At 38.7% G+C, this 27,918-nt stretch overlaps 1 protein-coding gene across 1 annotated transcript in view; it reads left to right on the forward strand.

Annotated features, from left to right (window-relative positions):
* Nucleotides 1-27,918, forward strand: part of DDX10 (DEAD-box helicase 10) — a 190,088-nt gene that overhangs the window by 112,685 nt on the left and 49,485 nt on the right. Inside the window, exons 14-16 of the mRNA XM_063330528.1 lie at nucleotides 144-257; nucleotides 2,431-2,592; nucleotides 17,753-17,809. Of these exons, the coding sequence (XP_063186598.1) occupies nucleotides 144-257; nucleotides 2,431-2,592; nucleotides 17,753-17,809 (333 nt within the window). The remainder of the gene's footprint in view (nucleotides 1-143; nucleotides 258-2,430; nucleotides 2,593-17,752; nucleotides 17,810-27,918) is intronic.

The raw sequence follows: 27,918 nt of genomic DNA on the forward strand, positions 1-27,918 counted from the left end.
CTAATTTTTACTGGAAGCTACTCTGACTATTGTGTTTTAGGAATTACGTTTTAATACATATAATTGATTTTAAGAAAGTTTGAAGCATATATTTTGTGACTAGAAAAAAAAAAACATAAGAAATCTCATTTTCTTTCATACAGAATGCATCAAAATCAAAGATGAAGAAAAAACCAACTAAAACCCAAGAAGCCAAAAAAATCTTGAAAAAGAAATTTAAAGTCAACACAAAAATAGTCTTTACTGAAGATGGAGAGGTAAGATCAGCTCAAAATAACTGTATTTTTGTGGGAACTGAATTTGTAGTTTCTATAAAGACAGAAATACTTCATATCTATATAAAAAAGGTACGCTTTTCAAAAGTGTGTGGTCTTCGTAGTTGGTTTAAGTTTTGCAAAACTGTTCAGCTTCCATTTAGAATTCAATTCCACTGGGGGAAAAAAGAGAATGCTGAGCGCTGACCTCTGCTCACCTTTATATCTGTGAAATACTTGTATGAGAGCTGTTAGTGGATGTACAGAACTGTACCTCTTTTCTGCCTATTATCTTTGGTGGAATCAAGAGCCTATTTTTTCTTTACAGAAATATAAACCAATTTTCCTGTAGGCGTTTGCCAAAGCTCCCCCAAGTCTCGAGTTAAAGTAGTGGAATTAAAAGAAGTCCCTGGTTTTCTTTCCAGCATTCACTATTTCTAGATTAAAAGTTTTGTTAGGAAAGCTAAGGAACTACCGAATTTTCACCTACTGGTGCTGATGTAGCAGTGCATTGAAATTTGGAGTAATTTAATTGGATCTTTTAATAGCCCCTGGAAAAATATATTGATTTTATACTGAAAGGAACTGTTGTGGATGATAGTCACTCTAGGGTTTCACTGTGGTGATAACCTCACTAGCAAGTCTCCATGCTCCATAAACTTTTCAAAGATTTGATTTCACAGCTTCAGATGCTGTGTACGTTGTTTTTCCATTTCCAGCATTAGGAACAAAGTAGCACTTTTTTTCTTACTCTAGATTACTTTCAGTAAAGCAGAAACTGAAAGAGAGGTCACCTTTACAAATATATAATTTGCTTTTGTGACCAAATAAAATAAAGCATTTTATATTACAGGTGAAGGGACTATAGCCATATAATTACTGATGTTAGACAAAATTTAAAAGGTTTTAGAGGTTGCCCCATTGACTGGAAATTACATCTTCAGATATTTTTAGATATTCAAAAGCTCATCATAAAATATGTATGCAAATGTTTTATGTATCTATGCAATGAAGCAAAAAGGAGTGAGGATGGAGGAAAAAAAATTAGCACAAAGAGTATAGTTGGAAAAGTAGCACAGTAGAGAAGGGGTGGCTTATTTAAGGAAACATAGACTTTGCATCTATGGATGTTGTTCCTGCTTTTTTTCTGAGCTATCTAAAATGGCTTTAAAGTTTTACTATTCTACTCCACATGCTTCTCTTTGATAAAATAAAACTCCTTTCAGAAATGTATCTTTCTAGAAAATACAAGTACACACACTCCATTTTACAAAAGGAAGTAGAAACAGCTGGTTGGCTTTATCAGTATCCAGGTTAATAACACCCTGTGTTTGGTTTTGCATTTGGATCTGAAAGACATTCTATATTTTCTGACATATAGTTTCTTTTTAAGAGTTACTACTGTACCAATCCATAAGCAAGAATTATTTTGCAAAGACTGCCCCCAGATGATATCCGCTCATACCCCAAGTTATAAGTTATTAGGTCATAAGATAGGTGGGGATATTTTTGGTGAATGTGTTGTCTTTGTCTTTGCTTTAGGGTTTAAGAGAAGCTGGATGAGTTCAGTGTGTCATCCACAAGTCAAACTTGAATCGTCAAACACTTCCAATCTGTTTTTCATACAATAACCAATAAACCCCTCCACATCTGTTCTCCTTGCTTCCCCCAAAACGTGAACCCACAGTCGTGTTTTTTTATATACTGTGTGATGAAGGCTTGTCTCATCTTTTCTCTCAGTTAATACATTGGAATATTGATTGTTTACATGAAAACATACTATTTAGATTTAGTAATTGTTTGTTCTGTTGCATATGTTTTGGAGAGTCATTTCTTGAAAGCAAGTGTCATTTTTCTCCCAAAATGTCTAGCAGGATTATAAATTATCTGTTCCATTAGGAAAAGAGAGAAAAAAAGGGGAAGAAGTTCAAGTGAATCCATTGAACAGTAGTACGGTGTAATGGAGACATTATTTTCAAATAGTCATTTTTGACTGAATGTGATGTTAAATAAGGTATCCAAGTTTGTATCACGCAGAGGTTTTGTTTGTTTGTTTCCTTTGTAAATGGCCTTTTTATTTAGCCTAGAAAAATAATGTGTAATTAAGGCATCAAAACTTTGATGTGTAAAAAAATTATTCTAACCATTATTTTCTTTGTTGACACGTATAATTCAGTTAGTGCAGCAGTGGCCACCTGTGCAAAAGTCCAGTTTGGCAAAAGCAGATGAGGAAGATGATGCCAGTGGTATCAACTTAGATAAAGCGAAAGAGATCCTACGGGAAGAAGACAAATTTGACAAAGAAGAATACAGGAAGAAAGTAAAGGAAAAACATAGGGTAAGTTGATTTCTACCTCAAGTTGAGTGTCTCTGAAATATCTTCAGACTACCACTTGCTCAACATTCAATACTACATTTCAGGTAGGCAAAAGTGCTTTTTGCATCGGTGTTAGCAGGGGTGTCAGAACTTATTTCATGAATTGTTCAAATAGTGTCATATAATTTTGTCTGTAATATGAAAACTTCAGGATCTTCAGTCTGGCTTCTCTCTGGCATTTTTTATGCCTTTAGATTGCAGACCATAAGTTTGCAAACTGCTTCTGTATTATTTGTCATGGACCAAAGTGGGAGTTTTCTGACCATGTCACGTACCAGTCATATGGAACACAGCTGGATGTCTTTGAGTTCAGGTATAGTTCTGTTAGTCAGCGTGAGAAGGGTTTGGATTTCTCCAGGTACCGGATAAATGCGAGATCCCCGGACTACTTGTTATTAAAGGCCTGCTTTATATACAAAGCTTCTCATTTCCGAAGCATAAAAAAGTGTTGTTTTATTGCCTTGCTCTTCAAATGCTGACTTTATCCAGTTTGAGTTTATCCACTGATTGCTAGTGATTAGTGCTAGGCGTTCTAATGTTTGTTAAGGTTTGTATTTGAACAAAATAATTCGGAGGGGATTTGTGAAGGCTTCAGGTTACATTTGGGCACTGAAGTATCCCAGCTAAAGTCAAAGCATACTTCACACATTGAATTTGAAAGTCTACTCCTATATTCCTGTTGTAGCCATTTGACATCTACAAAACATCTCATCTCTTCTTTAGCGAAGCGTTGCATTTGAAAGCAGCTGCAAAGAAACAGTGTTTTCGTGCTCTGTAGGTGAAATCATAGTCAATTTAACAGAAAGCAATGCTGTAAGACCTCAAGGGTGCAGGGGAGGAGAGACTGATTTATGACTTTCCAATCAATCTGCTATTCACTAGCAAATTCATATACTTTGAGTGATGCTGTTGTATGTTTGACATCAGTCTTCAACGATTAAATACTTCATCAGTTGATCTGTTAACACAGCTTCATCATTACAATTCCAAGGAGAACAAATGACATTGATCAGATTTTTGTCTGCATTAAAAAAAATATTTCATCTCTGGAGGTACTATGAAAAGAGAATGCCTGTTTTCAGAAGTGAGGCAGGCAAAATGAACAGGGCTGGCCACATCATCAATATCATGGGTTTTTTTGTAATTATGGGAAGTGTCAAGTTTCTTGTAACCAACCTTTCTGCCTGAGTGTTTTTCACATTGTACCTAATTATTATCCTTTATGAAATGAAATAAAAGAAATTAATGGTAGTATGTCAAAAAGAAGGAAATATATTTAAAAAAAAAAAAGAAAGACTTCTGATTGAGGTACTGTGAAATGCGTGTCTAGTTTTTAGGGCTGCCTTACTGCATTCAGTCATTGCATGATCGTTCAGATTTTTTATTTGTGGCTTAACAATTTGAGGTGAAACATACTTCATATGGTAAATTCTCTGTACATGACGAAGCATTAAGTTTCCTCATTGTCATTCGATTTTTGAAATGGTCCTATAAACAGCTTAGTATCCTAATACCCAAATATCGAGGAGATGAAACTTGAAAGGGAAGAAGGGCCATGAAGATGATAGGTGGGAGTTCAGGATTTACTTTGGTAGAACCTCATTTGCCTCCCCATCGTCTCACTAACCTTGTGGTTAAAGATAATTGATCCTCCACCCTCACTTCAGAAGGCGTTCAAGTTTGAGATACCAATTCATTTTACGTATTCATTAATACAGGCTATATAAACTAAGGCTAACACACAGATTGAATGTATTTCTGTTACTCTGCCTTACTACTAAGTCATCCTTTATGTCTGGGATTCTTGACAGTCAGCTGTTGCTGCTTTGGAAATTGCTGTAATAGTTGGGGAAATATGTCAAGTCCTGCTCTTGTCTCATCCAGGCAGAAACAAGCACTACCTCCTTTTTCTTGGGTCATGCTAACCTGGTCTAGTGATCAGAAGATCTTCCAGTGACCCATGAAGAAGCTACATTGTTACTGTGTGGGGCAGATATTATTCAATTTTTTTCTTAACAGAAAATGTGTAATTACTTAAATTCACACTATAGGGAGAAGTTCTATGGCATAATTTAAAAATCATAGATAAGTGTCATAATAAACATTATTTTAGCCATTTCAGCCATTGGTTTCTTACTAATATTTTTTTGGAATTTATTGTATTGTCAGTGGGGCAAGTCATCAGTCCTTCAGTAATGAAAGAATGCTAGGGAGAAATTTGTACGACCTCACAGTAAAAAGGAATCATGTGGCCACTTTCACAGTGACTTCCTAATGGTATTTAAAAATTCTCCCATCTCATAAGGTTTCCCTTCCCAAAAGATAACATAATCACTCAGCAGCAGATACTTAGTTGAGTTCGAATCTTTGGCTGGCATCTCAGTGATGTGAAGGAAGAACTACCCAAGTCCATGTATCGTGTCTGTACTGCAGAAGCCTGATCAGGTCCCCGACTGTTGTCTGAATTTGCTATTAGAGGTTTTGTTGTGTATGTAAGCCTGTTGGGCTGGTGGTATAAGTTATTTCTTAGCCTCATTTGGAGGGAGAGGATGAAACCTAAAAGAGATTCAAGCGTGTTACCCACAAAGGGTATGAAAGCAACAAAAAGACTAGGAGACTTTCTTATCTTATTTTCATGACTTCAGATTTTGTGTAAGTACGGGTGTCTTAGTGCCCCTTCTTGTGTCATTGAAAGAGGACCTTTTGAAAGTCACATACTTTCATCCCATCTTAGACATCCCCTCACTGGCATTCAGCATTCCCTGTTCATACAAAGTTCATACAAAGTCTTAATTAAATCTGTGGCTTGTGACTGTCACCGCTTCCTTTAAAATCCTCCGTACTTCACTATCAGCCAAAATGCATCATGGCATAGCATGAACTCTGTCATCCGACCTTTCCTTTCTGCAATAATGCTGATTATTTCATTCCCATCTTTGTTTTAATTTCAGTCCCACAAGCAGACTGCTGTAGATCTTTGTCTGTTTGATGTCTTTTCTAACAGCAGATGTGACAACTCTCTGTTTCTTGGTTTTACACCTTGGTTACTGAATTCTCCTACAGCTGTCTCCTTCCTAGCTTTTTGAAAAAGCCGTGGTTAAATTTTTCTTCTCTGCTTTTGCTTCAGATCTGTTCCAGATCTCTGCTTAACTTTTTCATCAATTTAACTTCTGTTCCTTTACATTCAGCAAGTTTCAAATGTCTGTATCTTGATTCATATTTCCTCCTCTTAATTTCTTCCTGCTGCAGCTGATGTTTGGTGCAGTTTCCTGGTTTGTATGTTTGGCAGTTTTTATTTTTTTTTTCTTTAAAGCAACTTTTGAAGCATGCTAAATCTATTAAAGTTGTTGTATAGGTAGATTAGAGAACCACTAGAGACAAACGCATTTTCATTCTGTATAAACCGAATGTAGCAGTCTGCTACGTGGTTAGGTACGTCAGTAACCGAAAAGTCCTCTGAAGCTGAATGTATGCTAGGAGCTGAAGTCTCTACACTGGCTTTATAATGGTGACTTTTATAATTTGGTGAATTTATAATTTACGGAAGGCTAAGAAAGCATATGTTATTTTATCCATTTTTTTTCTATATTGCACATGGGTTGAGATTTTGATTTAGGTTGTGAGTAGATGTAGAAAAAAGCAATGTTTTTATAAAACTTTAAATTTTATGAGTCATCTTCCACTGAGAAATCCCTCTCATGTTTTCTTCAGTATAGTCTTGAACATTAAAGGTAGTTGGGGGGAAAAATGAACTTTTAAAAATCAAAACTTGGACAAAATAACTTTTTTTTTTTTGGTGAATATGGCCTGTGAGCTTAATATGAACTTTCCTTGTGAAACAGTTTCTGATGAAGAGCAAAACTATTCAGAAAGTATCCACAGGCCATTACTTTTAAATCCATTTGTGAATTTCATTTAAGTGAGCACAGTTTTCAATATGATCAGAAAAATGTTTTGGTGCATTCATGAGATGCTTGGATTAGATGAGATGTGTGTTACAGTGCCTTAAGGCTTGAGGAAACTTGCAAAGCATCTATGCTATAATTAGGTTTTCTTCATGAGTCTCACATTTTGCTATCCTCTCCTTCCTCTGCGAATGGGGAAAAAATTGAAAATCAGATGGATAAAAATAAATAAAATCTGAGGTATAATTGTGATGTAATTAATACTTATTGAAGTTTTGGAAGGAAAGTAAGTTTTAGCAGTTGAGCACAAGGGAAAGGGCAGTAACACTGATCAAGATTACGTGAAAAGAAATCTGCATTAATGGGTATTTAATGACAGCCCAGCGAGAGGTTTAGGTTTGAGCTCTTTTGAAATATGTAAAAGGTTATAAACAACAATAAAGGGAGAAGTGAATAAAGTATTCAGAACATGTTTTCGCACTCCATTTTTCAAGTTAGGGGGAAAATAGAGGCAGAGAGGGATTCATCTCACTTCTTAATAACCTCTCTTTCTGTATGCTAACCTAAGCTCAGAAAAAAGCCCATTGGTGCTGAAGGGAAAATGAATAGGAGCCTTATTTCTACCTCACTTTCAGGCAAGTAAGATACGCTCTGAACTTGGGATGATCAATGTGAGAAGAGGGCTAGAAGTATTTTTTAAATTGTATTTTATTTTATTTGCGTGGTATTAGTAGCAAACAAACCGAGGCTGTCTTCAGGGGCCTGATACTGCAAGGTGCAGGTTGTTCCTCCCTGTAAGAAGTTAAACAACCGTGGCTGTAGAGGTGTGACAGCAGTTAGACCTTGGGTCACAGGGGGATCTTTCAGAAGATCCTGGGAGGAAGCTATTTTGTGGCCCTTGTGCTAATGAAATGGTGCTGATTTGTACCACCTGAAGTCCAAAGTTGTGTGGTCTCTTAGTTTTGCTCATATTGTTCTTCATTCAGTAGAAAATATAGAACTATTTTAGAAACCGCATTGAAACAGAGTACCTCTGTTTGGTTTGTCTCCTGCTGCCTAAATGCATTTGTTAACGGGAGAGTGGATAGTTTTAATGAGGGGCACACACTGTGGTATTTCACCCTTTGTTTATTTTCTCTCCCAAATATTACTACTTAAGTAACTCTTTCCAAGGCTGAAAGAGGAAATTCTTTATACCAGACTTTATGGAAAGACTCTTATAAAATAAAAACCTTCCAGTTTCAGGAAGAGTATACTTACCCACATGAATTTATTCAATAACTCTCTGACTAAAATTCATTCTTGAAAATGGAAGATTGCAGACTGGTAAGGGAAGCCAAATCCCTTGGATTTCAACCCGGGAGGTTTCTTCTGCAGGTCTGGGAGATGGAGGCTGCCGCTCTTCCAGGTTACAGACCCGGCCCCAGCAAGGCTGCAGGTGTGCCGCACGCGCAGTACGCACGTGGGTAGCCACAGGGATGAGAGAGGCGGAAAAGATGCATGCAGGCAGTACGCACGTAACTGTGAACAGCACAAGCAGCACAAGCCTATACCTTCTTGTTGGCTGATCAGGGTTGATGTTTGGTAGCAGAACTATGAACACCCTCACTCCCTTGATTCACAAGCATACTCACATTCACTGATCCCTTAAATAATAGCCTGGGCCCTAAATATGTCCAATATCCATACTCACACCGCAGGGGCCTTACACAGTCACTGTCCTTGACTTTGGGTTTTTCCAGATGCTGACATTCTGGACAGTCTAACAGTGCCCTTCCAAACATTCCGTAATAAGTTTGTTCTTTCCCATGAGACTGATAAACGTAGATAACCCTGCTTCTCGTGTTCTTATCAGCTAAGAAGTTCTGTGTGAAGCTTCTCAAGGTTGTGCTTGTGTGGTTCCTTTAGTGTTCATCTATCAGTGACTCAGGAGTTCAAGTCTCTTGTCACTGTCTGCCTTACTACTCATTAAGGTTTAGTGTATTTGGTGTTCAGTTTATTACTTTTTCTCCTTCTCATCTGTGTCTCACTGTTAACAGGATATCCTTACAAACCATATTATTGCATTCAAGGTATCCCTAGAGAGACCATCCAGGTAGATTTAAACATGGAATTCAAAAGGAGTATTTTCTAATAATTTTTGCATTTGTATACAGGGGAAAGAGCAGAAGAGAGACTGTAACTTTATTAATTTTATATTAATTCACATATAGTTCTTTAGAATCTGGAAAGGATGCTTCCTCTAAGGAAGAAAAATGGAGTTATACTAGGGATGAAATAACAGCCTCTACTGAGTTGAGAGCTGATGCTTAAAAAGCACGAAGTTTTCTGGGGGCATTTAGGGAAAAAAAAGGTACTATACAGGATACCTAGCATGCTTGGAGAGAGTACTTGGAGAGCTAAGGTCACCTCATGGTGACTTAAAATCTGTATAAATTGAATTGATCCAATGAAAGATGCACTCGATGTAGGAATTCGAAAAAAAACCCACATAAATTTAGTTATCAAGGAAGAATTCTTTTCCTTTGCAATCTGCAGTTGGCCAAAGGTTAAAATCAACTTGAGTTTATTTTTAAAAGCAGTCATGCTAGTAATTTTAACTAGTAGGAGAAGAACAGAGTGACCAAATCTGTTAAGATTTCAGCTGATATTTGTAGTGGATTATTTTTCCTTTATGTATCTCGTGCCACACTGCATTGGCACCTTTGGCAGCCCCCCTCCAACTGGAGCTTTAGGCTCTGTCTCCCTCCCAGTCCTGCTTTTGCAGATCATTTCTATTGATGACAGGGTAGTTATGCTTTAAACGTGCTTGGTTTATAGTTTTATAAAATAATGCTAAAAGTACTTGTAGCATGCTGTAATCATTGAAGACTGTGTATAACAGTTCCTGGTGAGGCCACAACTGGAATACTGCATCCAGTTTTGGGCTCCCCAGTTCAAGAGGGACAGGGAACTACTGGAGCAAGTCCAGCGAAGGGCAACTAAGATGACTGAGGGACTGGAGCACCTCCCTTATGAGGAAAGGCTGAGAGAGCTGGGACTCTTTAGCCTGGAGAAGAGAAGGCTGAGGGGAGACCTTATGATGGCATACAAGTATCTAAAGGGTGGTTGAAGGAGGATGGTGCCAGACTCTTTTCATTGGTTCCCAGTGACAGGACGAGGGGCAATGGGCACAAGGTGGAACATAGGAAGTTCCGTTCAAATACACGGAAAAACTTCTTTACAGTGAGGGTGACAGAGCACTGGAACAGGCTGCCCAGGGAGGTTGTGGTGTCCCCTTCTCTGGAGACTTTCAAGACTCGCCTGGATGCAGCCCTGAGGGATGTGCTCTGGGCAATCCTGCTCTAGCAGGGGAGTTGGACTAGATGATCTCTAGAGGTCCCTTCCAACTCTGAAGTTTCTGTGATTCTGTGATTCTGTTCCAGAAACAGAAAAGACCCCCAGGGTTTTTCTTAATTTTATCAAATTTTTACTCATGATTAAAAAAATAATATGCAATTAATAAAAAGAAAAATAGATGCTGTACAGCGCAAACCATTATTATGCTGGAAGATAAATGCATCCATGAAAAATAGTATTTGTAGTTTGAAATCAATCAATACATGAATTCTGAAAAGAGATTGGATCATATTTCAAAGAAAATAATCTGAAGGGGAAAAAAAAATCTCCGTATTGAGATTTTTTGCGGTATTATACTTTTTATTAAGTAAAGCTCTTGAATAGTCCTTCACTTTGAGGTGAAATTTGACAGATTTCAGTGTAATTGTACAGTTGGTTTAATGTGGTGCTGGGTGAGGATGATAAAATTCTCTCAGGTAAAGAGCGTGCCAGCGTAGGAGCAAAATGTAAAGGGAAGAGGTTGCTGCTCAGAGGAGCATTTAGCTAAACTGCAAAGAAGAAAAGTATTAGAGATGGAGAGATGTGTAAAATAAATCAAGAGAGTATTACTTTGTTACAAAGCCTATCTGAGCCCTTTCATAGCTATTGTATGCAGGCAATGCTGCTGTTGTGTTCCAGGTGCAGAGCTGTTAAGATAAGGGGAATGGACACTGACAAGTGGGTTGACAGGCATCCCTTTTCAGTCTTAGCAGCAGCAGCATCCCTCCGACCTCACTGTGCTGCTGGCTTCAACAGCTGGATCAGCAACACTTAAAGCTTCAAGTGCCCTTGAATGTTTTCTAAGAGTTTTCCAGCTTAATCAGAGTTCTTAGCCTCATCTCGTTGATAGGAAAAATAAGAAAATGAAATAACTGCAAGTAGATTGGTTGTATACACCCTTTTCCAAAAATACAGCTGTGGATGGAGGCTGAGGAAGTGCAGGTTTAACTTGACTTCAGCTAAGGTGGAGTTGTAGCTTCCATGCCAGGCTGCTTGTCCTGCCAGAGGATGTAATGGCATAACTGCCCCAAATGCTGACCTCTATCTGTCACGGGTCCTTGGGGCAACCTGGCAGCTTCTGATGGGAGCTGCACCCTTCGCTTACTGAGGTCTGGGGTCCTGCTGGGTACGTGGATGGGCAGGCACAGGTAGCTGTGGGGGTTTCTGCCCTCTCTCAGATCTGGCATGTGGGACCTGGGTGGTTCCTTAAGAGCAACTGCAGTAAGACAGCTCAAGAGTCTGTGACCTGTCTTGATTATGAATTCCCACTCATATATGGTATCATCCCTTCAAAACCAAAAGCAGTAACAGAACAGTTTGCAGATGACACCAAACTAGGTGGGAGTGTTGATCTGCTTGAGGGTAGGAAGGCTCTACAGAGGGACCTGGACAGGCTGGATCGATGGGCCAAGGCCAATTGTATGAGGTTTAATAAGGCCAAGTGCCGGGTCCTGCATTTTGGTCACAACAACCCCAAGCAACGCGACAGGCTTGGGGAAGAGTGGCTGGAAAGCTGCCCAGCAGAAAAGGACCTGGGGGTGCTGGTGGATGGCCAGCTTAACATGAGGCAGCAGTGTGCCCAGGTGGCCAAGAAGGCCAACAGCATTCTGACTTGTATCAGGAATAGCGTGGCCAGCAGGAGCAGGGAAGTGATCATGCCTCTGTACTCGGCACTGGTGAGGCCTCACCTCGAGTACTGTGTCCAGTTCTGGGCCCCCCTGTACAAGAGGGACACTGAAGTGCTGGAGCGTGTCCAGAGGAGAGCTACGAGGCTGGTGAGGGGTCTGGAGACCAGGTCATATGAGGAGAGGCTGAGGGAGCTGGGCATGTTTAGCGTGGAGAAGAGGAGGCTGAGGGGAGACCTCATTGCCCTCTACAGCTACCTGAAAGGAGGTTGGAGAGAGGTGGGGGTTGGCCTCTTCTCCCAGGTGAATAATGACAGGACCAGAGGAAATGGTCTGAAGCTGTAGCAGGGGAGGTTTAGATTAGATATGAGGAAGAGTTACTTTACTGAAAGAGTGGTCAGGCACTGGAACAGCCTGCCCAGGGAGGTGGTTGAGTCACCATCCCTAGAGGTGTTTAAGAAACGTCTAGATGTGGCACTTCAGGGCATGCTCTAGTGGCAGAGATTGTAGGTTGGGTTTTTTGTGTGTATGGTTGGACTTGATGATCTCAAAGGTCCCTCCCAACCATGAAGATTCTATGATTCTATGAATCGGATGAAGTGCATTTTCATTGGCCTTTTTCCTCTACTTTTCTCTAAAAAGTGCTAATGTGTTTTGCACTGCAATTCCCATTGACTTTGACATTAAGATTTTAGTTTACAGCTTAAAATGTTACTTTTAAACACCATTAACTAACTTACTTCCTAATGTAATTATGTCAAAAGTGTTTTTTGAGTAATTAAAGCTACATTTACCTCTGTCTCTGTGTGTGTTTGTGTGTGTATATACAGGGTGGGATGAAAGGGTCTGTAAATTCATTTGAAAGAATCCCTTTGATTTCTGTAGGTTCAGAATCTGGCTCAGATGCCATTTGCACACAGAGAAGATGGTTACTGCAATGCCTCTGTATTTTAATTACTGTGATTTAACACCTCTTTCTCGTTGGAAGTCTGTCAGAAATGAACCGCATATATACACGTGTCCTACCTTGTGTCCCTTTCCTCCTTGGTCGATGAACATCCCAAATCGCTTTTGTGACACTATATATATATTTATTTATTTATATAAAAAATATAGGTATGTTTAAACCAGATGGCTTACCAACTTTTAAAAAATGTCTGTCCTTAAAACATGTTCACTGTGTTCAGATGTCAAATGATAAAGGAATAATTTTCAGTTTTGTCAACTGTTTTCCTGTGTTGGTTTCGTTCTAACAATGTCCTTTTAAGGGTCAGTTTCTGCTAGTTTGCGTTTTCTTTTTTTTAACCGAGAATGCCTTTAACTGAACTGCCTCTGAGACTTTTTCCAGTGCTTGTTTCATGTTTAAGGTTGTCACTGTGCTGTCTTTTCACGTGCTTTTGATGCCGCACTTTTCCGGTGTTGTCTTAAATAGGTCATACTAGAGCGATGTGTTTCAGTTTCCCTACCTATAGAGTAAACATCAGCTCTACAGATGAAGTTTACATCATTATGTTTATATAGTTTGTTGCTCGAAGAGGTTATTTAATAGATTTCTAAAACAAAATTTTAAGAGAATAAAAAACCCCAGAAAACAAACACAAAATAATCAAAAAGCTTTTGCTTTTTTCCCTAAAGGTATTAAAATTTGTTTGTTTAGTAGTAACCGATTTTGTACTTAATTTCCAGATTTAAAAAAAAAAATAATTCAAAGAAATACTAATAAGTTGATTCAATTTTATCTTTCAGTTGGGATTGTTGGTTTGTTTTGGTGGTGGGAGCGTTGCTTGCATGTAGATTATTTGCTACTCTCTATGACAAGACAAATATTAAACTACATAGCAATAGAAAATTTAGCAATGGCCAAAAAGTGACTGCTGAAACAGAATTTTCTTCTTAAGCATGTATTCAGTCCTCCCCCATTCTGTTTATTTTTAAGTAATTAATAAATAGTTCTCACTAATTCTAGTTTTTCTTCCATCCACCTGTGCAGAGCAAAACCACCGTGGAAGAGGACACAGTCTGATTCTGTGTTGGCTCGTGTGTGTAGATTGTGTAGCTAGAACTTAGTATCTTGCTTTATGGGCTGGTGCCCTATTATTAGAGCTGGATTTTCAGATACTAAACTGCTTGCAAGCTGAACAGTTAATAATAACAATAATAAAAACGTATTTTGCGTGGAAGCAGCACAGACTTGGTGTGAAACCCGAGAGGAGACAAACGTAGGATACCACAGTGCCAATTATTAAGTTTCTTTTCAAAGCACATTTGTGCTTTAAAATTTGGGTGGAAACAAGCTCTCGAATACGATGACGCCTGTATATAAGAGATGCTATGGATTTTTGAACAGCTGTGTGTGTATATTGTGCAGCACAGCTGACTGTCCCTAACTACGTCCCACTAAAATAACAAGAGATAGTAAAATACCAAGAAATTATACCAGGTACTGGTATCAACTGAGATGTAATTGCAAATAACAGAAAGATTTTTCCAGGCAACAGAGAGATTTGTTCCAAAAAAACCTTGGCCATCTCTAAGAACTGTTGTGTGGTAGACCATTACCTCAGCTGTTAAATAGAATGGGTTCATAGCTCCAAATTACCGCATCAGTACGTAAAGGATCAATTATTGAAAGTGCAGCATTAAAGTCTTTGATCAAAACCTGCGGGAGTTCTTGAGCATTTAAATAAAAAGACTGCACGTGTCTCAGACGAACGTGAAATTTTTACAGGAAATAGTTTTGCCATAGGCTTTTTTAATGCCCTAAATGTGCTATAAGATGCATCAGTTGTATTCAGTGAAACTGTTTCTCGCCTTTAGGTAAGCAAATAGAATAGGTCAGTCGAATTTTAAAATGGCTGGATTTTCTTCTTTTATAACTAAAAACTTGGGTTTTAACATGACTATGTATGCAGCTTTCACATGTTCCTAACCTCACCAACTAGAGAGAGCTGCCATGCTATTACTTTTTTTCTTTTTCTTTTTTTTTTTTTTTTTTTTGCCTCAACTTGAGAGCATGGAATGTAAATGTTAGAATATTTCTTTTTAATAAGTGTGTTGGAGTCTTGAGGGAGAAGTAAAAGGCATATGAGGTTTTGTTTTAAAACCCAACAGTGAAAGAAAGAGGAAATATGAGTGTGAAAAGAAGCCAGTGGCAGAATTCTTAACTTAAGACCAGTGAGTAGCTTTTCCATATATTAGAAGGAGCTTTATCCATGTTTTTGGCTCCTTGTTAGGCAGAGCTGGTTCTGCTGTTGGTTCTAGTGCAGGAAAGCTAGAAGGGTTCAATAACCATAACTGTTCTTTGTTTAGCTGAAAGCCAAATGATTTAGTCATATTACTTGATGATGACTAAATACTTTCATCCTTGTGATTACTGAGGTTACTAACCATTCTTGAGATTGCTTGGGTTTGTTCTAAAAGGGCTGGAAGCACTTTCGTAGAAGTTAAGCAACATCAAATTATTGCATTGATTTTTTTTTTGGTTAAACTTCGTTCTCATCCTCGGTGTTGATAGCCTGGAAAGGACATGACGAGATCTTTCAGCTGTGAAGAAGGTGCTGTATGGGTGCAAAGGAGAGCTATTCAATATAAATGCAGAAGAAAACATGGATGCTTGACTTGACCATTGCATATGAAAGAGTATTTAATCAGATTGTGATGTTTTAGAGCTTTATCTTGACAGTCTCATGGTGCCATGTTACAAAGTTATTCTATAACAGTGTCAGCCAGCGATATATATAATTAAGTATTCATATCTCGAAGCATAATCTTTTGTTTTCCTGCCCTAGTAAATTGGATATTTCATCTCTAAATTATGTGCTGTTTTTACAGGTAATGATTTATAGCCTGATAGATCAGTAACAAAATCTGGCATTCTTATTGTGTTACACTTTAGGTGTTTTCCAAGAAAATCCAGACTTTTCTGGTTTTTCCTGCGTGTGAAAACTAATGTTGGACGGCTTAGTAGTTCCAGATGTTTACAGACTTACCCATAGATGAACAGAATCTATTCACATGAAATAAATCAATATCAAACTGTTTGGCTGGTTCAACTTTTCCACATTTTATTACTTTTTACAGCTGTCTTACAGTACCTCATCCATGTGTGTTCTGCATGGGGCCACATTTCTTCTTAGCAGTAATGTGAGAATGAATGACATCGTACTTAAAATACTCATCGGAGTCTTTGGAGGTCTGTGTTTCTGGCTGTGCTGTAGTATTTCTTTGTAACCTAATGCAAGGTAGTTAATTTCTGGGTTTTATGTGGTCGTATAAAAGGGTAGTGGAGTGGTTGGAGTGTATTAGCTGTGCTCCTGAAGGCTGTCTTGCAGCGTGAAACACAACGGAAGCGAGCCTGATTAGGACATTGGCTTCGGAAATGCATTCCTAACTCCAACTCAGTGCCAATGTAGATGCGCCCTATGCAAAATTTGCTTTTGTTTTTCATTGACAAGGAACCAAATCCCCTCCTCTCTCTCCCTCAAAAAAAAAAAGAAAAATAAAAAGGTCTTGACAGCATCTCCTGTTCATTGCTGCTCTGTCTTCATTTTCTTTTGTACTCCTGATTTCAGTCTCTGCACCTGTTAACTTTAGAATCTTTTTGTGTCTTTACCGTTCTTCAGAGACCTATGTATATTATTCTGTCTGGCGTACTCGTCTTCTATGGCATTATGTCAATCTCCCGCTTTCATAGCTGTCTTTTCAGTGCTCTGTTGTAAATCCCTTGAGCAGGAACTTTTCTCCTATATTGGCGTAAGCCTATGGCTGTAGTTAAGACACTGTCTTTTCATAAATCATAGAATTTTTCTATCTAAAATCTTCTGGACTATCCAATTTAAAAGCTGCTTTATCCTGCTTTGTAATATCTGGTGTGTTACTTTCTGGCTCTGTTCTCTTTCACTTTTTTTTATGACACATACCAGATAAATGGCTCAAAAGAAACTGAATTTAGACACCAACTTTGAAAATCTTGGCGGCTGTTTTCTCCTTTTCCCAGGTTTTCACTCAAACGTGCTGCTTTTCCAAGCAATGTTGTGTGGTACCTACCAATATGCTTTGGTAGCATCATTGTGATGCTTTGGCACCAGGACTGCTGGAGTTGTAGCTTTCTCCTTACCGCCATGAGTGAGCTGAAATATGACTCGTCTTCAGCCTCCTCTGTGCTGAGGTGCTGTCCCTGGACTGATGTTAAAGTAATGTCCCCTTTTATGGGGACTCGGTTCTAAATGTGCTGACGCAGGAATGGCCTATATTGCTCAAAGAAACTGGGAGAGTTGTATTCCGGAAACATTTTTATGCTAGCATAAAAAAGTTTTGACACAGTTGTCATGAGTATCACTAAGACAAAAGAAAAAGAGGGAGCAGTGTGATTTTTCTAAAGGACGTATGGCCTCACCTGAATTTCTGTCCTTACCTCATCAAATAGATAATTTAAAGGATGTTCAATTGCAAGGACCTGACAGAGTCTAAATTAGAGATAATCCTTCAGTTGGTTTAAAAATAAACCCAAGAAGAACAACAAACAAGAAGCAATAAATGTCAATTGAATTAAAAATTGAACTTTTGTACGCTCAGAAATCTGGCAGGCAGCTTTGTATGAATTTTGTCATTGCATTTTGCTCATTTTCCCATAGCAGAATCCCTTTGGTGGAGAGGGATCTTAATGTTATGGTTCTCTGAATTGATGCAATTACTAAGCAAATGCTATTGTAGAGTGTTTGTTAATAATGGAGATATGAAAGCTAGGGAGAACACATTTTAGCTTTCGCTCCCCGGTTGCTTTAGCAATTCTGAAGTTAAGAAAATTATCATTTTAGTTTGTTAAAGGGATTGCATTTCATATTAAGCCAGTGAGAAATAAGAAAAGTTGGATCTCAGTGCCGTTTTAACTACCGTGTTTTAGACAAATACTAACTTTGACAAAATACTTAGCTGCATCATTCCTTTAAGAGTAACAAATCTCGGTGAAGGTAAAATGTGAGTTTGAATCATTCTTGTAGTTTTACTTCCTTTAAGAGCAAGAAAAATGAGTAATATCTCAGTCAGATCTTTTTATTTATCTTTTTTCATCAGGAATACGTAGGGTGAATACCACCAATATGTCATGTGTGTGTTAAATTTGAGCCACATCGATATTTTTAATCTTAAAATATTAAACGAAAAAAAAACCTACCCAGGAGTTTGCTTTAAAAATGTGTATCTTGTTTGTTTTAGGAGAAAAGGCTAAAAGAAAAAGCAGCAAGGAGAGAAGCGAGGAATAAGAACGCACAGGTAAGGATTTTTGTTGTTTTGATCAAACTACTGATTGTGGGTTTGAAACTGTGTTTTAATTATTTTATTCCTTTCTTTAATAAGCAATATTGTGGTTAGTGACTGTTTAAAGGCATTTTCCCTTTGCTTGTCTTTTCTTACTCCCTTGCTCTGATGTGGAAGGATACTGAGAAGCCATGAATATGTGTGTGTATGTATAAATATATAAAATGTATGGAAGCCTTTTGGACTTGCAGCCTCTTTATTCTGTATATCGAGTGAGTTGCAATTTCAGCTGCAGCGCTGATGCCATTATTTTTCTCTTTCTGAATATTTGGTCATGTTTATAACTTACAGGCAGTGAGATTATTTTTTTTTTTTTTGGTCAAATCTCATTTAAGCCTGTTTCTGCTGAACCTTTTCTTTAAACAGCAAGTATTTACATCGATGTTTATTCCTTCCACTTGTTAGACCCACAGATAAAACCTTTGCTATCCTTTTCTTTATATGCACATTACTAATTTCCTAGAGGCTGCTCTAGTTTTTGATATTACTTGGTTTGTGATGAACTAAGATTTCATTCATCTGCAATGATTTTCCGGAATATGGACAGAGTAATGTGTGTCATTGCTCATGCTGCAGCTCCTTATGCTACACATGAATAGATCTTGGTAGTTCTTGGCAGTTAGCAAATATCTTACTCCCTTGAGAAAATCGATAATGTTCTTTGTCTGATTTTTGCAAGCTGGCTGTGCGCTGGGAGGCTTAAGTATAGGAAGATGCTTCATTCTGTAGTTCTGAAGTGGAAAGTAATTACAGTTTAAGATGAAAAGCCTAGTTATACTAAGTATTAAGTATGATTCTGTCTTCAGAGATGGCAAGCTATCAGAGCTGTTGGCATCGTGACTCCCCAATCAAGCAATAGAAATTTTCTGCATGTAATTGAATGTATAGAGATGCATGCTTTTTAATGTATTGAGCAAGCATTTTAGGAAAATTATGGAATGAATGATTAACAAACATCCTTAATATAGGGAGAAAACATTGATCAAATCAGGCTGTATCACATTCATAAATGCTGCTTGTTAATTTTGCCTCTTTTCAAGGAATAAAAAAAAACCCCAATGTCATGTTATTTAGCAGCTGGAGAAATAAACCCATTCCTTTCAAATGGATCTGCTTGCTGAGGTACTTCTATCCTATTCTTTGCCAAGCAAATGAATCTGTCTGTCCTGCTGGAGAAGGACTGAAGCTGATCTCTGTTGAGGAATGATCTGTGCGTGTGCTGTGTGTCCGTGGGTACAGTAGGGGTTAAATGCAGGGCGTCACCCCCAAAACTGCACAAGACAAAGCCCCAGTTTGATGCACCTCTGTCTCTCTTCCGTGCAGCACTTGCATTTGGAAAGCTGACTAGTGCTGGTCTAGTAAGAGATTGGCATATGCTTTCTGTGAGATACCGACTGTGCAAACCTGCTATTACTTTGACTTAATTTTATTCCTGAAGCCTTTAGCTCACTCTCTGCAAGAAGGTGCAAGCCTCAGGAGCTGACATGTCTCCTCGATGAAAACTGTTGGGCTTTTTCTCTTGTTCAGAGGCTATTTTTGCCAGAACTGTGTGCAGTCGAGTCCTGTCATTTCCAGTGGGCCTCATTTCAGGGAAAATGCTTCTGCTGGGAAAGGCTGCCAGCTTGGAGCCGGGCCGTTCACGCCTGGAAGTGGAAGGGAGCAGTAGACGGTAGATAAAGGTGGCAGTTTCCGTCTGCTGGGTGTCTGAGGAATTAATTAAGAACGCTCCCTGCTTCACAGAATCTTGGAGATGAAACCACAGTAGCTGAAGCTCTCCATAGTCCATGTGGGATATGACTCAAGCAGCTCCTATGAGACACCCAGAAAAAAAAGGAAGGAAACAGTAAAACACGGAAAGTATTGAAACAGAAACTAGTTTAGAAAATATATGCTGCCTAAATCAGGAGTTTAAAAATATTCGCCTTTTCAGTAGTGCTTTCAGAATATGACTTGTGACCCACTTACTCTGCCGTACAAACTCCTTTGGCAATTAATAGCATTTTCTTAGAAGAGAAAGCCATAAGGAGAACCAAAAAAGCAGAAAAGGTATTTTAAGCTCTATTAATGTAGTTTAGCAGCTGGAGAAAAGGTCTAGATCAACAACTATGAGCAGCCAGTCGCTGCAAAGCAGCTGTGGTCATAATTTGTTGTTCCACGTCTATCTGCTTTATTCTGCTTGTTTGTTTTATTAACTGCATCTCTGGCATTTTATAAACTCCTTGGGTTACAGAGTATTACTTATTAGCTTTCACTAGTATGCCGTCCACCGGGTCTGACGTGACCAGAATGGCAATTTACTTTCCCATTCTAAACACTAATTTATCAATTATGACTTTTGCATCTCTGCTTTCACACAGTTCTTGTTGTCCTGTTGTGGGTTGTGCCCTGTTACTGAGTGGACAGAGCCTGGGATGACGTTCTTAATATATGCTGTTTTTTCCGAAATGAAAAGGGAATTTATATGGAACTAAAACTTTATGGTTTACAGTTTATCTCTTTTCACCCTTTAAACCATACACTTGTGGATTTAATCTTAATTTAATCTTGGATTCTTGGATTGTGATACTCATTAATTTTAGGATTTCTCTGTCCTGTACATGTTCATCCCTTTCGTGTGCCAGGAATCTTTGCTTCTTGAGATTTTTAATTTACTCTACCTATAATTTTATAGTTTATGGACTACCCGTTTTAATAACAGCTTTCCTTCAGTTTTGTACCCCCATTTTAAGTTGTTTTTCTTTCATTTCAAAGTTTTAATGCCTTGTATGAGTGCAGGTTTTTTTGCCTGTATGCCAACAAAAAGGAAAGATCACAGGAGAGATGGGCCTCCTGCTTTTTCCTCTGGTGCCACAGGAGCAATGACAGGGAAGGTTTTGCTCAGCCTTCGCTGCGCTGAGATGGGGCAGGCTCCCTGCAACTGGAATTGAACCACCGGATTCTGGCACACTCTGCTGAATGTGCTTGAGCAGGGGATTAGATGAGTAGGTAGCTGCAGTGTTATTGACTCCACCTTGGATACATCCTCATGCAATAAATAAACTGGGTAAGAAGCGAGGGCTCTTACAGGATGCTTTGGAGAATGTATTTATTGGAATTTATGACCATTAATTAAATTTGAGTGCAAAAGGCTGTGAAAACAGGTAAAAGAAGTTTTCTCTTAGATTTATATTGAAGAAAAACTGGAAACTTAGTTTGGGAGGGGGGTATTTTTTTTATCATCAGATATCTAATTGTCTCCCAGTTTAGGAGAATTTGATGAGATATTTATAAGTGCAGCATTTTAAGACGAAAAAAGCAAAGTTGGTACTGATAAAACTGCAGTCATCAGGCCCTCAAACAAATTTTGATACTGTTTGCTTGAAGATGGTCTAGAGAAAATTAGGGAACTGTATTGTCTTTTGACCAGGAAGTATAAAGCGTTGTGCAGAAGCAGCAGCAACATGGACGGCTGCTCCGAGGTGCTATTGGTGAAGGCAGCCCCTGGCCTCAAGCAGGATCTCCCTGCACCGTGCAGTGCTCCGCTCTTGACTTTGCTCTTTTTCTTCTAGTAATCTATGATATCCTGGTTTCTTTGTGTACATAAAAGAGTTTTACTTTAGCTTTCAACCAGCATTTAAAGGTCCGTGCCCTGCAAGCAGTTGTTAGCTGCAATGAAGCTAAACAGGACTCTGTTCTCCTTTAGTGAGTTCAGTTTAGTGTTTTGCTATCCTGATGCCTTAGTACTGATGTGTTAAGAATTACAAAGTGAGGAAGATTTTAGTTTCTTTTGAAGAAAATAATTTTTGTAGGGAAGACATTTTCCAGGAGCGGTTGAAGAGGTCTGTGGCTCAGGGTGGGGGAGCAGAGCAGGAGTCAGGAGAAGGTGCTGTTTCCCACCCCAGCACTGATGTGCTTTGTGATCCTCAGCTATCAGCTCCCAACATCATGCAGGAAATAATAACTAGCCCCTAAAAGAAGCTATCAGTATCTGCTAGAAATAGTTCCGACAGCATCTGTAAGCAGTGCCAGGAGATAAAACTTGCTCAGTCATGACAGTTTGGTGCATCAGTTCAGTCATTGGCAATCCTATAGCAGTTATGCCATGCTGGTGTTCAAAGCAAAACAGAAAAAAATGAAAAAGGGCTGGCTAGCAGACCAGATGCTGTTTATCCAAGGTCCATAAGAAAAATGTAGCCTGCTGAAAACCTAGGGAAATCCAGCTTGAACATGTACTCCTTAGTGAGAGGATTTTTCTGTTTTAGAAAAGAAAGAGGACAAATCATTGTAATGAAGTTCAAGATGGGGATTGTTACCAGGCCAGAAAACTGACCTCTTCTGAGAGACATCCAAGCACTCGGTTGTCAGGGGCACTTTTTCATAGGAATGAATTCTTGCTGAATAATTTTAGAGTATTAAAAGATCAACAGCAACAGCAGGATAATAAGTATGCTTTAACTTTTCTCATGTCCTCTCTTTCTCCCTTGCTCTCTCCCCAACATAGTTTGCTGTTCCCAGAGGAATTAGTACTTGTGTATGAGATCTTACATGTTTTATAAAATATATACTTGATATACTTTATATATAAACTTAAGATGTTCATGGAGTCACGATGAAGTTAGCACTCTTTCTGCTCTGTTACATAGGGATTTATGTGAGCACATCTACAAAATACACCTGGGCGAGCAGGAGGCACATACTTAAAGATGTGACAGATTCAGGCACTGATATCTGCCTGTATCACATCACTACAAGGTATAATCCTCAATATAGCGTTCTGTTTTCTGCACTTTGTGCCATGCTCGGTTGGGATTTTAACCACAACGATACTTAAAAACTCTTATTTTCTTTTAATCTTCAGTACTCTCCATGAGATTAGAGATACACTTGCTGAATGTAGCTCAAGAAATCTTTGCATCATGTGGCAAAATTAAAACAAGAAAGGGACAGCATCAGATCTCTTGGGTAGCTATTGCTAATAATCCACTAGGAGAAATATAATCCTTAAAATATGATGAAAATTCTGCATCCACTGGTATCGTTCCTGTGGTTACTGCAACTGACTTCTATTATCTGACAGCTTCTGCCTTGAATTTTCTTTTCCTTGAGATCTAGCCTGTGTCCTGGTGTTTAGGCTGGAGGCTCTAGGTTCACTCTGGATGTGAACAGTAATTGCAGCGCGGAAAGGGGTTTAGAGGAGTGAAGATTTGGTCTGTGCCTCCTGTGAATACAGGCTCTCAAATCCCTGTGATCAGTTTATCACTAAGTGTTCTTGGGAAAGTCCTATGGGATGCCCTGCATACTGATGGTTAATGGTGAAGGTCCTTTGGTTCTGGATCACCTCTCATGACCCTCTTATGGATGGTTTTGAGGAGCCATTGCTTTAGTTCCCTGTGATTTCTGGAGCTGGAGCAGGGTTTCAGGGCTAGTTCCTTCTGGTGGTCTGGAGGATAGTAGAGATTGTGGAGTTTATTTTGTTCATAGAAGACCTCAGGAGAGGGTTATGTTGTCCTGATATAGCCTCAGGACAGGCTACATCTTGTCACTGCTGTTTGATGGTTGCAAAGGACTTTAAAGTTGGTCTTCGTCAATATGTGCTTGATTCTGCAAACCACAAAGAACAGCAAAAAATGAAGTAATGATATTTCCGTTCAGCTACAAAATCTTCCAGTATTTCTTCTGTGGGGAACTTGCAACTGAAATTACCACGTGAGTTAGATCCCTTTTATTAAGACAAACTTCTTGCTTAGAACAATTTAATTTACCTTTGTTTAGAAGTAGCTCTGGTCTATTAGCTCTTGTGTTCTGTACACATACACAAAAACTGTTAAGTAGTTTTATTTATTTATTCATTACAAGTTTGTGTTTGTATTGTTTTGAATTTCCTTGAGAAGCTCTGTGGATAAACGAGTAATTTGGAATATCAACATTTTAACCTACTAACTTAGTAATTTCAAACAGGTTTCTTAAGGCAGAACCACGATTTCAAGTTCAACTTGGAAAATAATTATTGATTCTGAACTACTTGTAGTCTGAAATATTTTTAAAATCAACATATTCTACAGTCTTGGGTATTATGTGCCTGTATGCAAATGTTACCCGTATTTTGCTTTTTGAAGATAACATGTTGATGATTCCAGTTAATATAACACTTAAATTGCTTTAAGTAAAGCTGTAATAAGTCCTGCCTTTTCTGCAATTAAGAATGTGTATGATTGAACCAGTATTTCTGTATCATAACCCTGAACAAGTTACAAGGAAGGATTCTGATGGATTGATTTGCCAATTATGCACGCTTCTGTGATCCTTTTCATTGCAGCCACCAACACACTAGGATTTTAAATATATTTATCAGATTGACCATTTAAACTAATTGGCCATAGCCATAGCAATTGAATTTTGTGAGTATAATATTCACAACTGTTATTTTTAATCATATGTGGTAAGTGATGACAGCCTGCTGCTCGACACAGTAAGCTGATGATTTTCCAGTCGCTGAAGTGATTCCTCCATAGTCCTGGCAGAAGCCTAGATTAGGAGGGCTGTGGTCCTTGCACATGCCCTCCTATCCCCTAACGGTCTGCTGGGGTGAGGTGGACGCACAGTGGATCAGCACAAATGCATCTTCATTACAGTGTCTGACATACCTGTACCCTGTGCTTTGCTTCGTGTTTGCTTTCAAGTTTATGTTAAAGAGAGGAAGCTTCTTTTTTCTTTAAACTTGTGGTGTTTTTCTTATTTTGGGGGTTGCAGTTCTAGGGGAGCTTTTGATGAAAGACATAATATGGATTTGTAAGAGCAGTGGGACAGGATTTCTGGTATGTTAGGGAACACAAAGGTTATCGTCTTACTTGATTGCAAATTATCTTAAATTTATAGGACCATACTGAAGAAATTTCTCCAGTAGCTAGGTTAAACTCCACGTAAGTTTGACAGCATTGGAACAGGAGCTTTGGACTTCCACTGCTGAGCATCAGAGCTTTCATGATGTTAAAGACTTAACATTTTTGCTTTTTTCAGAATCAACAATACTTTGTCATTGGGGGGAAAAGCCTCAGTATTTTTTTTATTAAAGGCTTAGGCTATCAAAATTGCAAGATTGCGAATTGAAATAGGTATGTGCCAACATATATGCATTTCTCTCTTCCTCTTGAATTACATGGGTTTCATGGGTTTTGTTATCATTTATTTGCATTGTATAGTTACAGGTAACTCTTGGTAGTTGTAGAATTAAGGAGTGCTCTGGCACTGTTCCACCCAGGCTCTTGAGTGGGGATCAGCAAGTGAGCAAGTGGTTACTTCAGTCATTGCTTGGGCTCTGTCTCCCCTTTGAACACGGGAGGTATATATTATTCCGCTTCATTTTTCCTCTTTGCCTGTCTCTGTGGATATTAGGAGCAGGATTCCACCATCAGGTTCCACCCTGCATATGGCAGTGTGGTGGAGCACAGGGAAAGCAATATGAGGGCTCTGCTAGTCTTGCACAGGTGCTTTTCTGAGGCTAACGATTAAACCCCAGTAGCTAAGTTTATATACATTTTTTCCATCTGAATACACACTTCATCAATTCAAGCAACATATTTCAGTTCAATACATGTATCTAGAAAAACAGTAGGTATGCAATAAACCAGACAAGAACTCTTTGTGCATTGCAAAGTGCAAAGGGGTATATTGAAGGGCAAAGACCTTCCCACCTCTGCTTCAGATTTCCATTTCAGCATTGATTTGAATGTTTTCATGCTAACTGTATAGCACCATGTTCTGTAAACTTAAATAGGGGAAGGAGAGAGCACCAGGACTTTGCTTTGTGATCACTGTCCATCAGTATGTAAGCATTTCATTTTTGAATATGCTCTCTTGTAAAGGTGGCCAGTCTACAATTTAAACATAACTATCCACTTCAGTGTGGTTTGAAATTTATATGTAAATGAGCAGCATCTGTTCTTCTTGGCTTCTAAAATTTCTTGATCAGTTTCTTCACTTATTTGTTGCCCTCCTCAACAGCCGCAGTCTGAGCAGAAAACAAATGGTCACTTTGCCCCTGCCTGGCTCTGGCCGAGGAATAAGAAGCAATGGACAGTGCTGGAGCAGCACATCCACCAGTATGAAATGAAGGGGGCAGGGAGAAGGAAAAAAACCAACAAAACGAACAGCACTGTTCTGAAGTGTTATAAACCATCCTTCAGGTGTTGTCATCTTAGTAAACAGGCCACTGTATGAAGCTAATTGTAATGATAATCTGCTCTATGCTGCTATTTAATAATGTCTACTAACCAATATTTGAAATTTCTCTCCCTCTAAAGCAAAAAACTTAAAGCCTTTACACCAAGCTGGTATGCTGTTCCATATGCATTTTGAGCAGCAAATCAAGTTGTTGTTTATTAGTGTGATGTTCTTGTTCTCTTTGCCTCACCACACTCCTTTCATGCCTTAACCAACACAGTACAGTCGAATAGTCTGGAGCTGAACTTTTGGAGATCTTTAACACTCTTTTCTGCCTCCACCCCCAATCCTGAAGATGTGGGAAACCCCAGACAATGCAGAAGTAATGATCTGAGGCTTGCAGCAGTTTTCACGCAAAGCTTTTATTTAGGAAGTGGAAAATCTTTCTGGAATGGTAGGTCTTTTTCTGTTCCATTGTAAAAAGCATGTGTATTCACATGCCTCAATTCTGCCTGTATAAATATTATGCAGGTGGCTGCATCTCACAAGTAAGCTGTATCAGACTGTTCAGACTTGTTTATTTCGCATCTTCGTTTGTTCTGGCATTAGTCTAAGCCACTTCCCAGCTTTCCTTATGTGTTTGAAACTTTCTTAGATTATAGACGTCAGATACGGGGACTGTACCTAGCTGCATATCTCAGGTATGAGCTTCTTAAGAATGAGTTAATTGGCTGATGAGCAGAGCTAATCTTTCAGATGTGTTTGATGATGCTGACATCCTCATGCAGTAAGGAATCGTAGTTAGTTTTAAATTAAGCAGCTCTGTTTTCTTACCATCCCCCCTGTTTATATTCTTGGAATGTGTTGCTTGCAGTATTGTACGTAGTCTGCTGTAGCTGCTCTCAGCAGTCGTAATTGCTACTAGTGATGAAAATTGATTTGTGCAATCAGAAAACCATTATCTGCATTCTGACTGATAGTGCTGCAGTTGCCAACGTTTTAAAATTCTTCTGACAGCTGTTTTTTCAGAATACTCAGGGGTCATGCAGTCACCGGGATTCCAGCTGCTTTATACCAAATCTTACTTGAGCATTAGAAGAAAAGGAAAAAGCTCTTAATGACTCTCAATATGGTTTTGTTTTTTGTTTTTTTTTTTTTCCAGAGAGTTTTTAAAGACTTAGTGTTTGTCAGAGTCCTCCTTTGCCAGATACACTTGATCAGGAGTGCAGTGTTCCATGTTTTACCACAGTGTGAAGTGTTTGTAGTAGGTTTTCTGTTCTGTTACATTATCAGCTGCTTTGATAAACCAATCAGTTTGGTATTAGGAAATGCCACACAAGTAACATGTATGGTTGTTTACAGACTGCACGAGGAGTCTGGTGAGCCCTGTACTTCCCAAATGGAGCACTGCCTTCTCTTTGTAGGAGTCCATTGGGACCTGGGTCTTTCTGTGTTGGCTCCAGGTCTCGCTCGAGGTTTCTTTTCCTTCAGGCAACACACAATTTTTATTTTCTATTTTTCCTCTGCTTAATGTTTCCTTTCCTTCTTGTTTTTTTTTTTTCTCTTCAATGAAATTTTTTTTGAGGATTCCTGTGTTTCATATGTCTTGCTGTTTCCTCATCCCCTTTTCTGTTTCTTCTGAAGGAGCTAAATTCAAGCTGCTACTGCTATTTGGTTACTTTCTGCCTCGTAGAAACTAAGAGCAGAAGGAATGGGGAACAGCAGGAAGAAAGGTAATAGCATTGTCTGGGAGCAAAGCCTTAGGAAATGTGCATAGTATTTTTAGGGAGAAGTTTTGTGTGTGTGTTTGTTTTTTCTTCTTTCTGTACTGTCTCATATTTTCCTGACATTCCTTCAGAAAAATACATACTGGTTATATTTTGCTGGGCCGAGCTGTTCCAGTACTGCTGGATAAACATTGATTT

The sequence above is a fragment of the Chroicocephalus ridibundus genome, chromosome 1 (genome assembly GCF_963924245.1).
Source record: "Chroicocephalus ridibundus chromosome 1, bChrRid1.1, whole genome shotgun sequence".
NCBI lineage: Eukaryota > Metazoa > Chordata > Aves > Charadriiformes > Laridae > Chroicocephalus > Chroicocephalus ridibundus.